Consider the following 17,207-nt stretch of genomic DNA (forward strand, 5'->3'; position numbering starts at 1 on the left):
CGGGCTCTTAACCCATTGAGCCATGACGGGAACTCCTTGTTTCTCTATGTTTGCTAAATCTTCTTTTGGAAATAGTACTGTAAGTGGGGAGGTGGGTTTCCAAGTCCCCGTTTTGGACAGATGAATTTGGGGATTGTGCATCCTGCTGACCCAAATCTTCCCAGGCAGGGGAGGGATGGCTTGATTCTCTGCTTGCTTCTCAGGTCCTACAGATGATCTTTTGCTACCTCTAGCCATTTCTGACCTCGTTGTTGTTCCTGGTTCTCAGTTATTTTGCCTGAAATTTCCTGGGAAAGAGAAAATAATGGAGCTGAGAAGAGACATGGAAGGGAAGGTGGTTGTTGATAACTGCAGTCTCAAGTCTCAGACGGGATTCCTGTTGAATATCCAAGTGCACATCAAAGGCATCTCCAACTTCAAGGCCTGCTTCCAGCCCTGTCCCGCTCCACCCAAACTTCAGTCAGGGAACACAGATGACAGTGAAGTTTGCCAAAGAATTCAAGCATCAGTGAGATGTTCTAACCAGGATAAAGAAGGATGAGAAGGGCAGAAACTGTCAAAGAGAGCCCATTATCCCGCACCCAAGACAGAACAGGAGGACCCAGGTGTACACATCAATTTGAGATGAGGGCAATTGAGATGTAAAAGAAAAATCAAGTTCCAGTCTCCATGAGAAGCTGGAACACGGGGTGCTCAGTGAAGGGTTATCTTATTTAGAGGTCCAGTTGGTCTCTTGCAGCCTCAGCCAAACTTGGGAATCTCAGACCCTTGAATGCCATGTGCAGATGGGGCAGAGACGTCTCAAAGGTCTTCCGCCCTGCACAGAGCTAGTAGGGCTGATCGGCAGTCCCCTTTCACTGTGTCCTGCAGACCAGAAAGTCAAGTGTTAGAAAGACCCACTACCGCATGGCTCAGGTACTGCATCCTCTCCCTTGTACTGGTCCAGAGCTTGTTCGGTGCCTGGAATCTTGTACTAAATTAATCAAAGATTCATGAGTTCTCCAGGGCATGAATATGCTCAGCTGTGTGTAGGGTGGAGGTAACAGGTGAAGCTCTGGGGATCCAGGTTAAGAACCAGGCAAGTCTCACCTGGAGGGAAGAGTAGAGGGACTTCCCAAATTTCTTTTTGAACTCAGCTCGGATACTCAGAAGATCAGTCTCACTTCGAGAAATAAGGATGCGTATCAGGACTTGGTAATTGGGCTCAGTTTCCTGGTAGAGGGAAGAAACAGAATGGGGAGGTGGTGGTAGTGCAAGTCTCAGAGTAGGGATTGGGCTATACAGTGAATTATTCTAGGGAGTGGTGATGAGGAGAGAGTCAAGGAAAAAGAGAGTATACATTTTCTAGGGACCAGAGTTATCTTTGTCCATCCTCAAGGAAGATGATGAGGCAGGAAAGATCAGTTGCTAGGGGGGCAGCTGGAATATTACTCATCCCCTCCAGGTCTTTCCTGGCCCTGCCCCTGGCTTAGAGCCTCGCTTCAAAGGCAGGTTAGAGGAAACTTGCTACCTATAAAGACTCACAGCATGAAATCCAAGAAAACCTTTTAACTTCCAACTTAGTAAAGGTCCAAGGAGGATACACACACTCTACCCCAAAACTGAGCTGATGGGGCTCCAATAGGGAGCAGGGTCGGTAGCTTCCTATTCTGATCCTGACTCACCAGGGCCGCATTGCATCCCCATCTTTTTTTTTTTGGCCATGCCCATGGCATGCAGTTTTCCAGCCAGAGATTGAACCTTCATCACAGCAGTGACAATGCCGGATTCTTAACCCACTGCACCACCAGAGAACTCCTATATCCCTATCTTTACACATCTTCTGGTTGGACCCCTGGGGTTCAGCATCACTGTCTTGTAGCTGCACCAGGCCTTTTGCCTTTTGGTTAAAGATGATAATGGAGGATTCCATTTAGAAATAATGGAGGTAGAGGAGTTCCCATTGTGGCTCAGCGGAAATGAATCTGACTAGCATCCATGAGGATGCAGGTTCGATCCCTGGCCTCACTCAGTGGGTTAAGGATCCAGCATTACCGTAAGCTGTGGTGTAGGTCGCTGACACAGCTCGAATCTGGCGTGGCTGTGGCTGTGGCTGGCAGCTATAGCTCTGTAGCTCTGATTGGACCCCTAGCCTGAGATACTCCATGTGCTGGAGGAGGGGAGGGCTCAAAAGACAAAAAAATAAATGAATAAAAATAATGGAGGTAGGAAATTTCATGTGTGGTACAGGGGGTTGAGATCTGGCATTGCTGCAGCTGTGGCACAGGTTTGATCCCTGGCTAGGGAGCTTCCACATGCTGTAAGTGTGGCCATAAAAAAAAAAAAAGAAAGAATAGAGGTATAGTATGTCATCAAGTTATGAGCTATAATTGATTATAATAAATAATGTTATCATGAGCGATTTCTAAATAAAGTATTTTGGTTTAGAGTTCCCTCATGGCGCTTTGGGTTAACAATCTAGTGGTGTCCTTACTGTGGTTCTCATTGCTGCTGTGGCATGGGTTTGATTCCTAGCCTGGGAATTTCCACACGCTGAGTGTGCAGCCAAAAATGAAAAAATAAAATAAAATTTAAAAAATAAAATATTTTGGTTGCAATAAACCTATTTGTGTCATGAGCAGTGCACTGGTGCTGTCAAGATTTCCTAATATCCTCTTTTTTTAGAGTTTCCTCAGTCATTTGACTCATGAAACCTTTCCCAGTACTGACTGAAACTCACATTTATGGATCCCCCATAAAGCATAAACTCCATGAAGAAACAAAGAAACTGACAAAGTGAAAAGAGGAGGATATATATATTTCTACATATATAAAGATATATATACATAATGTATATATATATTTATTTTTAGGGCTGCACCTCTGGCATATAGAAGTTCCCAGGCTAGGGGTAGAATTAGAGCTGCAGCTGCCGGCCTATAGCACAGCCACAGCAATGTGGGATCCAAGCCATGTCCTGGACTTATACCACAGCTCAAGGCAATGCTGGATTCTTAACCCACTGAGCAAGGCCAGGGATTGAACCTATATCCTCGTGGGTACTAGTGAGGTTCTTAACTCACTGAGCCACAATGGAATTTCCCATACTGTATTTTAAATTGCAAGTATCATTGGGTTTTGTATCGTTGTAAAGATGGCCGAGGCGTTCCCATCATGGCTCAGTGGAAACCAATCTGACTAGCATCCATGAGGATGCAGGGATCAAACCCACAGCCTCATAGATACTGGTTCAATCCCTCAGTGGATTGGTGATCTGGCATTGCTGTGAGCTGTGGTGTAGGTCACAGAGGTGGCTCAGATCCCACATTACTGTGGCTGTGATGCTGCAGCTCAGATTCAACCCATAGGCTGGGAACTTCCATATGGCACAGATGTGGCCCTAAAGAAAAAAAAAAAAAAAAAACAAATACATTACAATCATTTACTGCTGGGATATGTTTGTTTTTGACAGGAATTTAAATAACCACAGCTCTTCAAATGAATCTCAGTGTTCACTCATCATAATAGTAGAGGCTTTATTGGATAAATACAATAGTCTACTGTCAAAATGGAAATCTCTGGATGAGAAAATAAGTGCTTCTATGTACTATCTTGAATAGCTGTCAACAGGCATGATGGTTTCTCAACCAGTATACAAAAAGCTATGTCATCTGTCAAAATAACTACTTTTATCTTCTTCACATTTTTGATGAGGTTTTTTTTTTTTTAGCTTTTTAAGGCTGCACTTGCAGCATATGGAAGTTCCCGGGCTAGGGGTCGAATTGGAGCTACAGCTGCCGGCCTACACTGCAGTGTGGGAATGAGCCACAGCAATGCAGGAACTGAGCTAAGTCTGGGATCTACACCACAGCTCCAGGCAATGCCGGATCCTTAACCCACTGAGTGAGGCCAGGGATCAAACCCGCATCCTCATGGACACTAGTTGGGTTCGTTACTGCTGAGCCACAAAGGGAACTCCCTTGGTGAGCTTTTCAAAGGGTTTGGGGAACAGTTTTTCTAGAAGACCTGGCTCAGTGAGTGGAATGACAAGATTCTGTTTCTGAAATAACTCAAACCAAGATCACCAATTTAAGTTTGTATAATATGGAACAAAGTCTGACTCTTGTGGAGAAAGGTGGTCTTGGGTGCCAAGAGTATGGGATAGCTTATGGTATAGACCAACATTTGTGGTATAGACCATGAGTTGACATATGGCAGTTAAATGTCCTATAGAACCATTATGTGTAATGTCGGGAGACTATATGACTTAATAGCTATGTGGCCTTGGGAAAGGTACTGAACCTTCTGTACTGTAACTTCTTTTTTCATCTATAAAACAAGGATGGAATGTGGATGTGAGGATTCATTGAAATGTGTGATGTGCTCAGCAGAGGCCCTGGCACACAATGAGCCCCTCAGACGTGGTGGCTCTTTCACTCTTCTTTCTAGTGTTATCACCATCATTGTTCTTCCAACAATGATGAAACCAGACAAGGCAGTGTCTTACAGAGAAAATTCATATCTTTATTTGGCCACCTAAACATTAATTGGGCCAAAGTGTTGGCTTCGATGTCCTGTTGGGTCAACTAATTTAGCTCTAACCACAGCTCAGTTCTCGGCTCTTGACAAGACAGCTTGTAAACCTAGGAAAAGGCAGAAGCTGCCTTGTGTTTACAAAGTAATAGGAGATTGATATGTTAGCCGCAGTGTGAAATGTCCTTTCTCTAGCCTAAGTTTTTTTTTCCCCAGAGGGCAGGGCAGAGAGGGTTCCTCTCACCTGGAGGGCTTGATGAAGTTTATCAGCAAAGTAGAGCGCTGCGTTCAGGATCACCGAGGCTGGAAGCAGAGGGGGAAAGATGGAGCAAGGGAGCCCCCTTTCCATGGGAGACGCCTACCCCACAGGTCCTGAGCAGACCCCTACCTAGGCTGAGCAGAGCCACCTGGGCAGCTCCGTGGAAACGGTCCCGGATGGTCTTCTCCAGCTCATGCCCCGTACTCCGCTGGTACTGGTGCAGCACTGTGGTGTACATGGCAGGCAGGTAGAAAAGTGGTGGTGGGGGGGATTGATTATCACAGAGAAGGATGAGCCCTTCCCACCTTCCTCAGCCGAAACTCATCCTTGAAGCAAGATGGGAAGACCGGAAGGCCCATGTGTACCTCGGACCAGGTGTTCAGGATTTCGCTGGGTGAGGATAAAGACCCATGTCTGCTCTGTGCTGGGTCCTTCGGCCCGTTTTAGTGCCTGGGAGGGAGGAGTAAATCAGGATTACTGGTTGGGGGTTGGAGAGCTATTGGTGGTCCCAGAATCCATCAATGTGGAAAAGATTATTTTTAACCTGTAAATTAGTTCCTTTTATTTATTTATGTTGTATTTTCTTTAAAGGCACAGGGCTTCCGAGAGGGTTCTGACTTCATGGCTTGATTCCTCAGTTTGGGAAAATCCTGGCACTCAAGGAATTAAATAATCCCCAAGGGAGGGACCACCCAAATGCCCATGAGAGAAGAATCTGTGTGTTCAAGAGTCAGAGGCTAGGAGTTCCTGTGAGGCTCAGCAGTAATGAACTGGACTAATATCCATGAGGATGCGGGTTCAATCCCTGGCCTCACTCAGTGGGTTAAGGATCTGGCATCACTGCAAGCTGTGGTGTAGGCCGGCAGCTGCAGCTCCAATTCAACCCCTAGCCTGGGAACTTCAATATGCCACAGATTCGGCCCTAAAAGAGGCTAGATGAGTGGAAAAGGCTCCATGTTGACACACCTGACACCCCATGCGTCCTCACATCATTGGGGACTCCTTCTCCGAGACAAGGACAGTTTTGCAGGACAAGCGGGTGCACAGGTCACTCGCCGTGCAAACACCTCAGCCCCCCTGCTCACCTGGACATCCTGTTCTGCTAGGTTATAATCAATGATTCCAGAGTAGCTCTCACGGCCCCCCCTAGGAGGAGAAACTCTCTCAGGAGCAGTCTTTGAGGGGTAGCTCTTTACCTCTCAGCCAACAAACCAAAACCCTGGTCTCCCCCAAAGCCCTCTCCTGTTTATTATACCACAGCTATGTTCCCAGGTAGGGCAACTCCCTTCTCCAACAGGCCAGTCCCCCTCACCTTGGCCAGGGCCAGGAGTAGGTCCTGCAAGATGCCCTTGGTTGCACATTTGATGTCCTCTTCAGCCTCCACCTTGAAATCTGGGGTGGGGGTGGGAGCTCTCTGAATCCTCCTGATTTTTCCCAACGAGGATACCTCTAGAACCTATCAAATGCCCGCTGTACTCTGTCAGTCACCGTCCTCTACTTGATGGCTGCTGGTTCCCAGGATGTAAGGCAGAGGCACCATTGTGGCCCCCCTAAAAACACCCCTAAGCTGCAAGTAGTCCACATGCGCTGCGGACTCTTGCACTAGTGGGTGGCCTTATCTCCAGATGCCAGTCTGCTGAGAGCAGGGGCATCTGTTATTTGAGTGGTGGCCAGACAGGGAAGAGAGGATAGGGAAATCCAGGAGGAAGGCAAGATGGCTGGGACCTGGTCCCCCTACTTGGAGGTGAGGAAAAGCGATGTGGGAGGTAGAATGTAAAGAAGGGAAAGAGGAGGAAAGGGAAAAGCAAGGGAAAAGAGAAAAACAGAAACAAGAAGGGAGAGAGAGAGGAGAAGGGTTAAGGAGATAGGCTAAGGAGTTCCATGGTGGTCTAATGGTTAAGGATCCAGCATTGGCACTGCTGTGGCACAAGTTCCATCTCTGGCCCCAGGATGTCTGCATGCCATGGCATAGCCAAAAAAAAAAGGAAGATAGGCCAAGATTGGACATCAAAGGAAAACTGGGGAAGGAAAAGAGGAAAAGATGGGGTATGTTAAGATAAGGATGAGAAAAAGCTAGATACCACTTAGTGGCTGAGGCAGGTGACAGCCAAGCAGAGCCAGAAGCCAGGGGGCTGAGAATTGACACCGAAGACTTAGAGAGCAGGTCCCCACCTTTCCCCCTGTCTGCATCAAGGTTCCATTCAGCCTGGGAAGTGGTGAGATGGTAGAATCAGCAAGGGGCTGGGAAGCTGACATGGGTGCCCTTGGAACTATCACAGAGCCCAATGTTGTCATTACCCTGGAAGCCACCCTGGAGCCCCAGATAAAAGTGGTTAATCATTGCCTCTCTTCCTTTAATGATATCTGGCTCTCTCCCTGGGGAGACTGAACCCTGGCAGAGGGGTGGGTGGAAAAGAGACCCCAAGGGAACAGAACCAGACAGGCTCCCAGAGAGCTCGCCTGTGGGGGAGGAGAGGACTGTCCTGCGGATTCCCTCTCCAGCTCTTGGAAGCCCCTCCCTCCATGCTCTTACCATGTCTGTAGACTGCCAGACACTCCTGCAGCTGAGGGGGGGTTCGGGTGGCAAGGATTTCCATGGCCACATCTTCAGCAGAACCTGAGTCCTACAAGAAATTAGGAGACCGGGAGTTCCCATGGTGGCGCAGTGGAACCAAATCCAGCTAGAAACCATGAGGTTGCGGGTTCAATCCCTGGCCTCGCTCAGTGGGTTAAGGATCTGGTATTGCTGTGGCTGTGGTGTAGGCCAGCAGCTGCAGCTCCCATTCAACCCCCTAGCCTGGGAAACTCCATATGCCACAGGTACAGCCCTAAAAAGCAACAAAACAAACAAAAATGAAATTGGGAGGCCACTCTGAGACTGGGCCTTGTCATTAGGATGGTGGAGACACTGACCACTTGTCCTTCCAAGGGTCAGTGTGGACTTTTTTTTTTTTTTGGTCTTTTAGGGCCCACCCTTGGCCTGTGGAAGTTCCTATGTTAAGGGTTGAGAGAATTGGAGCTGCAGCTGCCAGCTTACCCCACAGCCACAGCAATGCCAGATCCGAGCCGCGTCAGAGAACCATGCTACAGCTCACGGCAATGCCAGATCTTTAACCCACTGAGTGAGGCCAGGGATCGAACCCTCATCCTCATGGATACTAGTAGGGTTCTTAGCTCACTGAGCACTATGGGAACTGCAACATGGACTATTTAAAGGGGGCTTCTTCCAGGTCCCCTCCTCTGGAGCTGGGCAAAGGGAAGGCAGGCAACCCTCTCTATCCCGCAACAGTGTTCCCACTCCCAGGCATCTCGGCAAACCTCCTCTCCTGGTACCTTCAAGGCTGTCCTCAACTCCCGGGCATCCAGATGGGCTGCTGGGTACAGCAGAGCCACCACAATCCTCTCGAGGTTGCCAGAGAGCGCTGCCTGCAGGGACTTCAGCAGGTCCTACAAAAATGTCCCCCCCACCCACCCACCCAGCAGAGGAACAGGCATGAGGGGGAGGGTCTCAGGTGTGTGAGGAGGTTTGGGAATCTTTGGCTGGTCCTCCTCTCAGACCTGAGCACGAGGCTTCCCTCCCTCACACATGCTGGGTTTAGCCAGGGGACAGGGGCTGGCCTCAGCTGCTACTGCTGTACCCAGGTCTTCCAGGGGGGCCTCTCACCCTCTCCCACTGCTCCTGAGAAGTCAGAGTGGTCTCACCTGCTGGGTGCGCTCCTGGAAGGCTCGAGAGATGAGCTGCCTTTGCTCTCTGCTCCGATTGGTCAGCACGTCCACGATGGCGTTGTGGTCCACACCTGAGCCAAGATGAGGACGGGGCTGCTGGTGGGTAGAGGCCAGCCAGGGTGTTTACAGGGTGAGGATGCCCTTACTCCCGACTAGGAGCTTCCAGAGGAGGAGATGACAAAGCGGCATCACCCCCACTTCCATTTGATCTCAAAGAAGATGACAATATGGCATGCAAATCCAACTCAATCCAGCAAAAGTGTTGAGGGGGAAATGGGCCTTTGGGGATCACAGACTTGGATAAGAATCCCAGCTCTGCCATTATGAGCTGTGTGATCTCGGGCATGCTCTTTGCCTCCCTGAGCCATTTTACAGTTTCCTCATCTGTGAAATGGAAATAGTAAGACTTGCTTCACAGGAGTGTTGTGAGAATGGGGATGACATGCCTACCGTGGTACTTGATAAACAGGAATTAGGGCATTCCACAAACATCTATTGAGTACCGTCAGTTCCTTCTTCCTGGCTCCTTCTTGATCTCCTGACTGCTTTCTTTTTTCTTTCCTTTGTCTTTTTTAGGGCCGCACCCGTGGCATATGGAGGTTCCCAGGCTAGGGGTCGAATTGGAGCTGTAGCCACCAGACTATACCACAGCCATAGCAACGCGGGATCTGAGCCGTGTCTGCGACCTACACCACAGCTCACAGCAACGCCAGATCCTTAATCCACTGAGCGAGGCCAGGGATCGAACCTGCGTGCTCATGGGTACTGGTTGGGTTCATTAACCGCTGAACCAGGACGGGAAGTCCCCTGACTGGTTTCTAAGGGTAGATGCCCGAGTGCGGAGGGAAAGGGGCTCACCTTGGCCTGCAATGGCCCTCAGCAGCCTCTGCACATCCTTGTCCACGCTGAAGCTCAGAAAGGTCCTGAGGGTGCCCAGGGTGCCCCAAGCTGCACTCTGTAAGACCATGGTAGGGGGTGCCAGCATCTGCCCGTGCCCCTCCCCAGTGCCGCGGCCAGGCCCTTGGCACGGCCTCGAGGTGGGCTCTCCTTTTCCTGTTCCCCATTCCCCACTCCCCCAGCCCCTGGGTTGATTTAACAACAACCACAACAACAAAATTCCTACCATTCCAGAAGCCCCTACCTTGTCAGCAAGGCCCAGGTGGTTGAGGATCTCTTCAGTCAGGGACGCTCCTGTCTTCCCACTGGTCACAGACATGGTGTGTCTGGCTGCCCTGAGGGGAGGGACACATAAGCCAGTTCAGGGGGACATCCCAATCCTCCCGGGACTCTTTATGCATTCCCCCCGCCCAAGTCCCAGAGTCTTTGCCTGTTCCTTTCCCTTGTTGCAGAAAAAAGAACAACCTGCTGGGCAGTTTTGAGAGGCCAAGAGGAGGGAAAGAGGGGAGCCCCCACCTTCCCCCCCGACTCACCGTCCTTTAGGAAGCAAGGCTTGATCAGGGATGCTGCTAGAACTAGGACCAAACAAACCCTCCCGGACTCTAGGGTGGATCCCAAGGCTCCCCAACTGTCGGTCTAAGGTGGATGACCCCTTTCTGAGGTCCATGTCCCCTCCTTGCATGGCCTGGCTGGGTGCTCCGGGGGCTGTGTTGTTGGGGAGGTGAGGCGAGGTGGCAAGACTAAGTATGTGGGATGGGAGATAACAGCCCCTTCCCCCACCTCAGCCCAGCCTACAAGTAAGGCTGGCCACCTGCCTGCAGGGCTGTCTGCCTTTCACCCTCAGGGTCTCCGGCTGGGATGTTTAGGTCAGCAGGTGCAGTCTCTGTGCAGATGTGATTATGTGTTCTTGTGGGTACATGGGTGCCTGAAGAGGCAAGCAGACACTCATGTTGGAAAAGGAGAACTCCCTTCTTCCTCCCCCAAGAGAGCCACAAGTCCCCCCTAACACTCTAGCCTGAGAGCCCAGGTCCAGTGCTTACCCAGAGGTGCTGGGGGCGCGGTGTGCCTGATGTGGGCACCAGCTCCTGTGTGGCCTGGTGTCAGAGAGGGGGGCGTGTGCAGCCCAAGCTGAATACCAGTCAGATGATCTCTCCAGCAGACCAGCCAGGCTGTCCTCTCAGGTTCTGGCCCCTCCCAAGTGTGGGAGAGGACCAGGCTGTACCGGGTCCTGCGTGCAAACACCTCCCTTCCCACAGCTCTCCTCTCAGGAACTGGGCCTCAACCCCTGTGAGAGAACTCTGCTGGCCTCTCAGCAGCTCAGCCCTGGACACAGGAGCCTTTTGTGCATTGCTTTCCGTGTGGGGCCAGGTGGGACCACAGAAGCCGAGTCTCTAAGTCCAGCTTCTGACCTGGCTCTGCCTCTGACTCCAGCTCCCTGGGGGGCAGGTCAGACAAGCTCCAGGCTGATTTGGAGGCTGATAGAGAAAAACCTGTTGGGCCACATACCAGGAGGGCACCCCAGCCTGCACCCCAGAGGAGGGGTCCCAACCCGGGAAACTCCCTGGACTACTGCCTTATTAGAGCACTAGTGAGTGGGAGTAAGTGGGAGGGAGCAGCAGAGTGGGCAGGGCGAGAGGGTGTGTGTATATCTCTGGGGAGGGAAGGGCACAGGTATCCCGGGGGGTGGGAGCAGATCAGCAGAGTCAAGGGGGAAAATGCAAAGGGTGTTCCCTGTGGACAGAAGCACCCTGCTCCCAAAGGCAACAGGGATATGAAAGAGGCTCCCTAGGTCCCTGGGTCTTAGATTCCTTCTGTTGCCTTTTGGCTGCCAGGGCTGTTTTAGCGGCAGGTGATGCAACCCCAGCAGCTGGGCTGGAGGCTGTTGGTGCACACAGCAGCAGGTGAACAGTCTTGGGGAGCCTCAGGGGCCCCGAGCAGATGATTACTCAAATTGCACAGCCGGCTCCCTAGGGTCTGGGAGCCGTCTCCTTCCTGCCGCCCTAGACAGATCAGGCAAGGGCTGGACACAGAAGCTAGAGGGCTGTCTCCATGTCTCTGTCACTCTTCCACTCTGGGAAAGTCATCACTGGTTTTCCTGTATCCCTGAGGAGGGACCTGCAGCTCTTCCTCAGAGAAGCCTGGCCTAAGGAGATGCTACGAAGGGAGATTTCCATGGTGGCAATCACTGCTCCTCACTTTTCTCTCCCGTTAAAGTAGAAAACAGTTGAACAGAGATCACCACAAAATATTCATGAGGGATTGAATATTGTGAAATTAAAATATCTGAAGATGAAAAAAAAAAAAGTAGAAAACAGGCTGTTGGGTGGAGTCAGGGACCCAGGATGTCTGCCTCCAATCAGAGTTCGAGTGGGCTGTGTCGGCTGCATCGGCTGCCAGCCTTTGTGACCTGAGAGAGCTACAGCCACCCTCCACCTCCCCAGGAGACCCTCTGAGACCAGCAGGCTCTTCTTTGAAAGCTCAGACCAGAGCTGTGACTCTCTGCTCCTGATGGATGTGTCCTTATCACCCGGCTCCTGGGCAGTGAAGGCCTCTAAACCTGTGATTCCAGGATCCCCGAGGCTTGTTCTGCTGAGCCTCCCTCCTGTGAAGTGGGAGAGTATCACGGCCACATGCAACACACCTCTTTGAGGCGGAGAGTCCTGAATAAATCTTTTTGAACAAGGAAATATGATAATAAAAGAACATTTCCTGATGGCCATCATTAATAAAATGCTGGAGAGGGTGTGGAGAAAAGGGAAACTCCTACACTGTTTGTGGGAAAGTAAATTGGTACAACCACTACGGAAAACAGTATGGAGGTTCCTCAGAAAACTAAAAATAGAAATACCATATGATCCAGCAATCCCACTCCTGGGCATATACCTGGACAAAACTTTCATTCAAAAAGGTACTTGCACCCTTATGTTCATAGCAGCACTGTTCACAATAGCCAAGACATGCAAACAACCTAAACGTCCATCAACCTGTTGAATGGATTAAGAAGACGTGGTACATATATACAATGCAAGGCTACTCAGCCATAAAAAAAAAAAATGCCATTTGCAGCAACACGGATGCAAAAAGAGATTCTCATACGAAGTGAAGTAAATCAGAAAGAGAAGTATAGGAGTTCCTATTATGGTGCAGTGGAAACAAATCCGACTAGGAATGATGAGGTTGCGGGTTAGATCCCTGGCCTCGTTCAGTGGGTTGAGAATCCAGTACTGCTGTGAGGCTCGGATCTGGCATTGCTGTGGCTGTGGTGTAGGCTGGCAGCTGTAGCTCCAATTTGACCCCTAGCCTGGGAACCTCCATATGCCAAGGGTGCGGCCCTAAAATATCAAAAAAAAAAAAAAAAAGAAAAAAGAAAAAAGAAAGAAAGTCACAGATATGGAGAACTTGTGGTTGCCAAGGGGGAGAGGGGAGGGAATAGGATGGAGGCTTTGGGCTTACTAGATGTAAACCATTACATTTAGAATGGATAAACAATAAGGACCTACTGTATAGCACAGGGAAATAAATCCAATCTCCTAGGATAGACCATGATGGAAAATAATTTATTTTTTAAAAAGAATGTATAAAGATGTATAACTGAGTCACTCTGCTGTACAGCATAAATTGGTACAGCATTGTAAATCAACTACACTCTAATTTTATTTTTTTGTCTTTTTGCCATTTTCTTGGGCCGCTCCCATGGCATATGGAGCTTCCCAGGCTGGGGGTTGAATCGGAGCTGTAGCCGCTGGCCTATGCCAGAGTCACAGCAATGCGGGATCCGAGCCGCATCTGTGACCTACACCACAGCTCACGGCAACACTGGACCCTTAACCCACTGAGCAAGGCCAGGGATCCTCATGGTTCCTAGTCAGATTTGTTAACCACTGAGCCACGATGGGAACTCCAATTACACTCTAATTTTTAAAAAGTTAGTTAAAGAACATTTCATGATGAAAGCATAATAACAACAACAGGCATTTAGGCTGTGGCACAATGGGATCAGCGGCATCTCTGCGGTGCTGGGATGTTGGTTCTACCCCTGGCTCAGCACAGTGCGTTAGAGATCCAGACTTGCCGAAGCTGCAGTGTAGGTTGCAACTGTGGCACGGATCTGATCCTTGGCCTAAAAACTCCATATGCTGTGGGCAGCTAGAAGAGAAAAACAAACAAACAAACAAACAAATCAGAGTTCCCTTCGTGGCTCAGCAGTTCACAAACCCAACTAAGATCCATGAGGATGCGGATTCGATCCTGGCCTTGCTCAGTGGGTTAAAGATCCGGTGTCGCCCTGAGCTGTGGTGTAGGTCACAGATGTGGCTTGGATCTGGTGTAGCTGTGGCTGTGGTGTATGCCGGCAGCTATAACTCCAATTCAACCCCTAGCCTGGGAACTTCCTAGCCTGGGAACTTCCAGTGCCTAAAAAGCAAAAACAAACAAACAAACAAATAAATAAATAAGCAAGCCATAACAACAACAACAAAAGTAGAAAACATGTACCAGTTTTTCCTGGAGAATGTGGATTCAGTCCCAGCGCAGCCACTTACATTCTGTAACCTCAGATAGTTATTTCAAGTCTCCATGTCTGTGTCTCTGTTTTTTTCACCTGGAAAAAAAGGGAATACTGCAAAAGACTGAAGTGTTGGGGTGGAGGGGCTGGGGAGACTACTGGGGCACCTGAGGATGGGTTTCCTGGGAGGATTAAACGAGGTAATAAGTATGATGGCATTTGGCAGAGAAAAGTGCCTTGTAAATTATGGTTGCTAGATTTTTGTAAATAGAATGAGTAATTTGTTAGTATTAAGTATGACCTGTGTATTTCACAGGATATACGCTGCTAATAAATTATTCATTGTTTATCTGAAATTGTAACTTAACCAAGCATCCTATGTTTTACCCAGCAACCTGAAAAATGGGACTCTGTTTCAGCATGGTGATAAAAATTAAATGTTCTGGAGCCAAATTTGTTAGACTCAGTTTTTTTTTTTTTTGTCTTTTGTCTTTTGAGGACTGCACCCTGGGCATATGGAGGTTCCCAGGTTAGGGGTCTAATCTGAGCTGTATCTGGGCGGCCTATACCAGAGGCACAGCAACACAGGATCCGAACCGCATCTGTGACCTACACCACAGCTCACAGCAATGCCAGATCCTTAACCCACTGAGCAAGGTCAGGGATCAAACCTGCAACTTCATGGTTCCTAGTCAGATTTGTTTCCGCTGCGCCATGACGGGAACTCCTAGACTCAGAATTCTGATGTATGGTGTGACCTGGCAAACACTTTAACTTTCTGTGCTCAGTTTCCTCCTCGTCAAAACAGAGATAATAACAGTGTTTATGTTATGGACTAGTGTGAGAATTAAATAAATTAATACAAGTTAAGCACTTTAGAAGAGTACTGGGCACAGAATGTCAAGTACACATGTTAAATGTTAATAGGTAATAACAAGTATTGTTATAATGTTATTTTATAGTGATAACTGTTATTAACGTCTCCCTAAGAATTCCAATCTTGGCTCTTCTGCAACTTCTTTCTCGCCAATCCTCAATCTGGCCACAAGAGGCCATTAAAAGCCACAGAGAGAGCCTCGAGCCCCCTGGTGGCTACTTGAAGTATCTGAGGCTCTGGCTCCACTCACAGGCTCACAGGCTCTGGCTCTCTTGACCCTCTTTTTGGAAGGAAGTACAGGCTCCATCAGGTTCCTAGGTTGACTTGGTGGGCAGGCAGGGTCAGGGAGGAGCCTCAGGTAGACATGCACTCCAGGGACCCCACTGAGACAGATGACAGGACACACGTAGGAGGATTCTTAGGTTGAGTTGTTATTATTACAAAAAGTGGCTCCACAGCCAGGGTCCCTGTGCTTTTGGCTTTCTGCATCCTTCAGAATCTCTTCTGGGCACGTGTTCCAAGTAGGCTTAAGGGGGAGTGAAGGGTGAAAGAGGGCTTCTGGTTCCCCAGTCCAAACCTCTGCAGGGGACTGCTGGCTGACCTGCAAGGCTGAATCCTGAATTTGGAGGCAGAAGAGTAGCCCGGGTTCCTAGCAGTGTGAGGAGTATCTGTGAAGCATTTACAAATGCTCCTCTGAAACGGGTGGAATCCCACTCCTCTTGTTCCTGGGTTTTGTTTTGTTCAACTCCAGGGCCAGACTTGAATATGTTTTCAAATTTACTAAAACAACCCTCCACCCCCTGTTCTAAATTTTAGAATTGCGGAGTTGGAGGAGATCTTAGGGATGACCTGGTCTACCATCCTCTTGTTACTGACTCCAGGAGGCTGAATGACTTCCAAAGGCTGGAACCGGAATCCAGGTCTCCTAACTTTGCAGTGTTTTCCTCATCATTCAGATGAGGGCATGGCTGGCTTGGGATCCATCTTAGTGGAATATAGGACAAGCAGTGATATAGACAGCCTGAAATCGTGTTCAACTTTAAGTCCATATTGCCATTTTTTTTTTTTTTCCTTTTTAGGGCCACACCTATGGCACATGGAAGTCCTTAACCCACTGAATGAGGCCAGGGATTGAACCGCCTCATGGATAGAGTTGGATTCGTTACTGCTGAGCCACAAAGGGAATTCCCCATATTGCTTTTCTGCAATGCTTTGCATTGCATGATTTTAGAATACTTAGAAACTCCTCCTGAGGATTTCCATCATGGCTCAGTGGGTTAAGAGCCTGACATAGTGTCTGTGAAGATGTGGGTACTATCCCTGGCCTTGCTCAGTGGGTTAAGGATCCAGAGTTGCTGCAAGCTGTGAATCTGTGGCGTAGGTCGCAGATGCAGCTCAGAGCTAATGTGGCTGTAATGTAGGCCAGCAGCTGTAGTGCTGATTCAACCCCTAGCCAGTGAATTTCCATAGGCTGCAGGTGTGGCTTTTTTTTTTGTTGTTGTTGTTGCTATTTCTTGGGCCGCTCCCGTGGCATATGGAGGTTCCCAGGCTAGGGGTTGAATCCGAGCTGTAGCCACCAGCCTACGCCAGAGCCACAGCAACGTGCGATCCGAGCCGCGTCTGCAACCTACACCACAGCTCACGGCAACGCTGGATCGTTAACCCACTGAGCAAGGGCAGGGACCGAACCCGAAACCTCATGGTTCCTAGTCGGATTCGTTAACCACTGCTCCACGACGGGAACTCCAGGTGTGGCTTTTTTTAAAAAAAACAAAACAAAACTTCTCCTGGCTATTTTTCCTTTTTGTTTGTTTTGTTTTTGGCTGTGCCTGTGGCATATGTGGAAGTTCCTGGGCCAGGGATTGAATCTGAGCCATAGTTGCCACTACACCCTCAGATGTGGCAACACTGGCTCCTTTAATCCATTGTGCCAGCCTGGGGATTGAACCCATGCCTCCACAGAGACCTGAACTACTGCAATGGGATTTTTTTTTTTTTAATCTTTGAGGGCTACACCCATGGCATACAGAGGTTCCCAGGCTAGGGGTCAAATTGGAGCTGTAGCCACTGGCCTACACCACAGCCACAGCAACACCAGAGCCAAGTCTCGACTGCAACCTACACCACAACTCACATGGCAAAGCCAGAATCTTTTTTTTGCTTTTTAGGGCCACACCTGAGGCATATGGAGGTTCCCAGGCCAGGGGTTTGAATTGGAGCTACAGCTGCCGGCCTACACTGCAGCAACAAGATCCTTAACCCATTGAGCAAGGCCAGGGATAGTTCCTGAGTCCTTATGGATGCTAGTCAGATTTGTTTCTGCTGAGCCACAATGGGAACTCCTGCAATCGGATTCTTAACCCACTGTGCCAGAGTAGAAACTTCTATTTTTCTTTTGTTATGAAACTTTTTCTCCCCAGAATTCCTGGTAA

The 17,207-nt window shown here is 49.2% G+C and overlaps 1 protein-coding gene across 9 annotated transcripts; it reads right to left on the reverse strand.

The window, feature by feature from the left end:
• Nucleotides 1-323: 323 nt before the first annotated feature.
• ANXA9 (annexin A9) lies at nt 324-11,689 on the reverse strand. 9 transcript variants are annotated; one of them, XM_047784704.1, is made up of 15 exons: nt 10,435-11,673; nt 10,210-10,319; nt 9,928-10,099; nt 9,639-9,729; nt 9,356-9,452; nt 8,474-8,568; nt 8,090-8,218; nt 7,305-7,395; nt 6,084-6,163; nt 5,857-5,916; nt 5,137-5,221; nt 4,901-4,996; nt 4,757-4,815; nt 1,090-1,212; nt 324-864 (listed from the first exon to the last, which is right to left on the reverse strand). In XM_047784704.1, the coding sequence occupies exons 3-15, from the start codon at nt 10,074-10,076 to the stop codon at nt 802-804; spliced, it is 1,218 nt and encodes a 405-aa protein (XP_047640660.1). In that variant the 5' UTR covers nt 10,077-10,099; nt 10,210-10,319; nt 10,435-11,673; the 3' UTR covers nt 324-801. The 9 variants fall into 9 exon arrangements, with proteins under 9 accessions (XP_047640660.1, XP_047640666.1, XP_047640658.1 ...); XM_047784710.1 differs by having other exon boundaries at nt 8,105-8,218; nt 10,435-11,670; XM_047784702.1 differs by having other exon boundaries at nt 324-1,212; nt 10,435-11,688.
• Nucleotides 11,690-17,207: the final 5,518 nt, after the last annotated feature.

Source organism: Phacochoerus africanus, chromosome 6 (assembly GCF_016906955.1).
Source record: "Phacochoerus africanus isolate WHEZ1 chromosome 6, ROS_Pafr_v1, whole genome shotgun sequence".
Lineage (NCBI taxonomy): Eukaryota > Metazoa > Chordata > Mammalia > Artiodactyla > Suidae > Phacochoerus > Phacochoerus africanus.

Coding starts and splice junctions, on each gene's coding strand:
- ANXA9 (XM_047784702.1), bottom strand. CDS start 10,076: ATGCAAGGAGGGGACATGGACCTCAGAAAGGGGTCATCCACCTTAGAC. Junction 4,816..4,900: donor GGTGGCTCTGCTCAGCCTAG/GTAGGGGTCTGC, acceptor CTCTGCTTCCAG/CCTCGGTGATCCTGAACGCA. Junction 1,213..4,756: donor AACTTCATCAAGCCCTCCAG/GTGAGAGGAACC, acceptor TCCCTCTACCAG/GAAACTGAGCCCAATTACCA.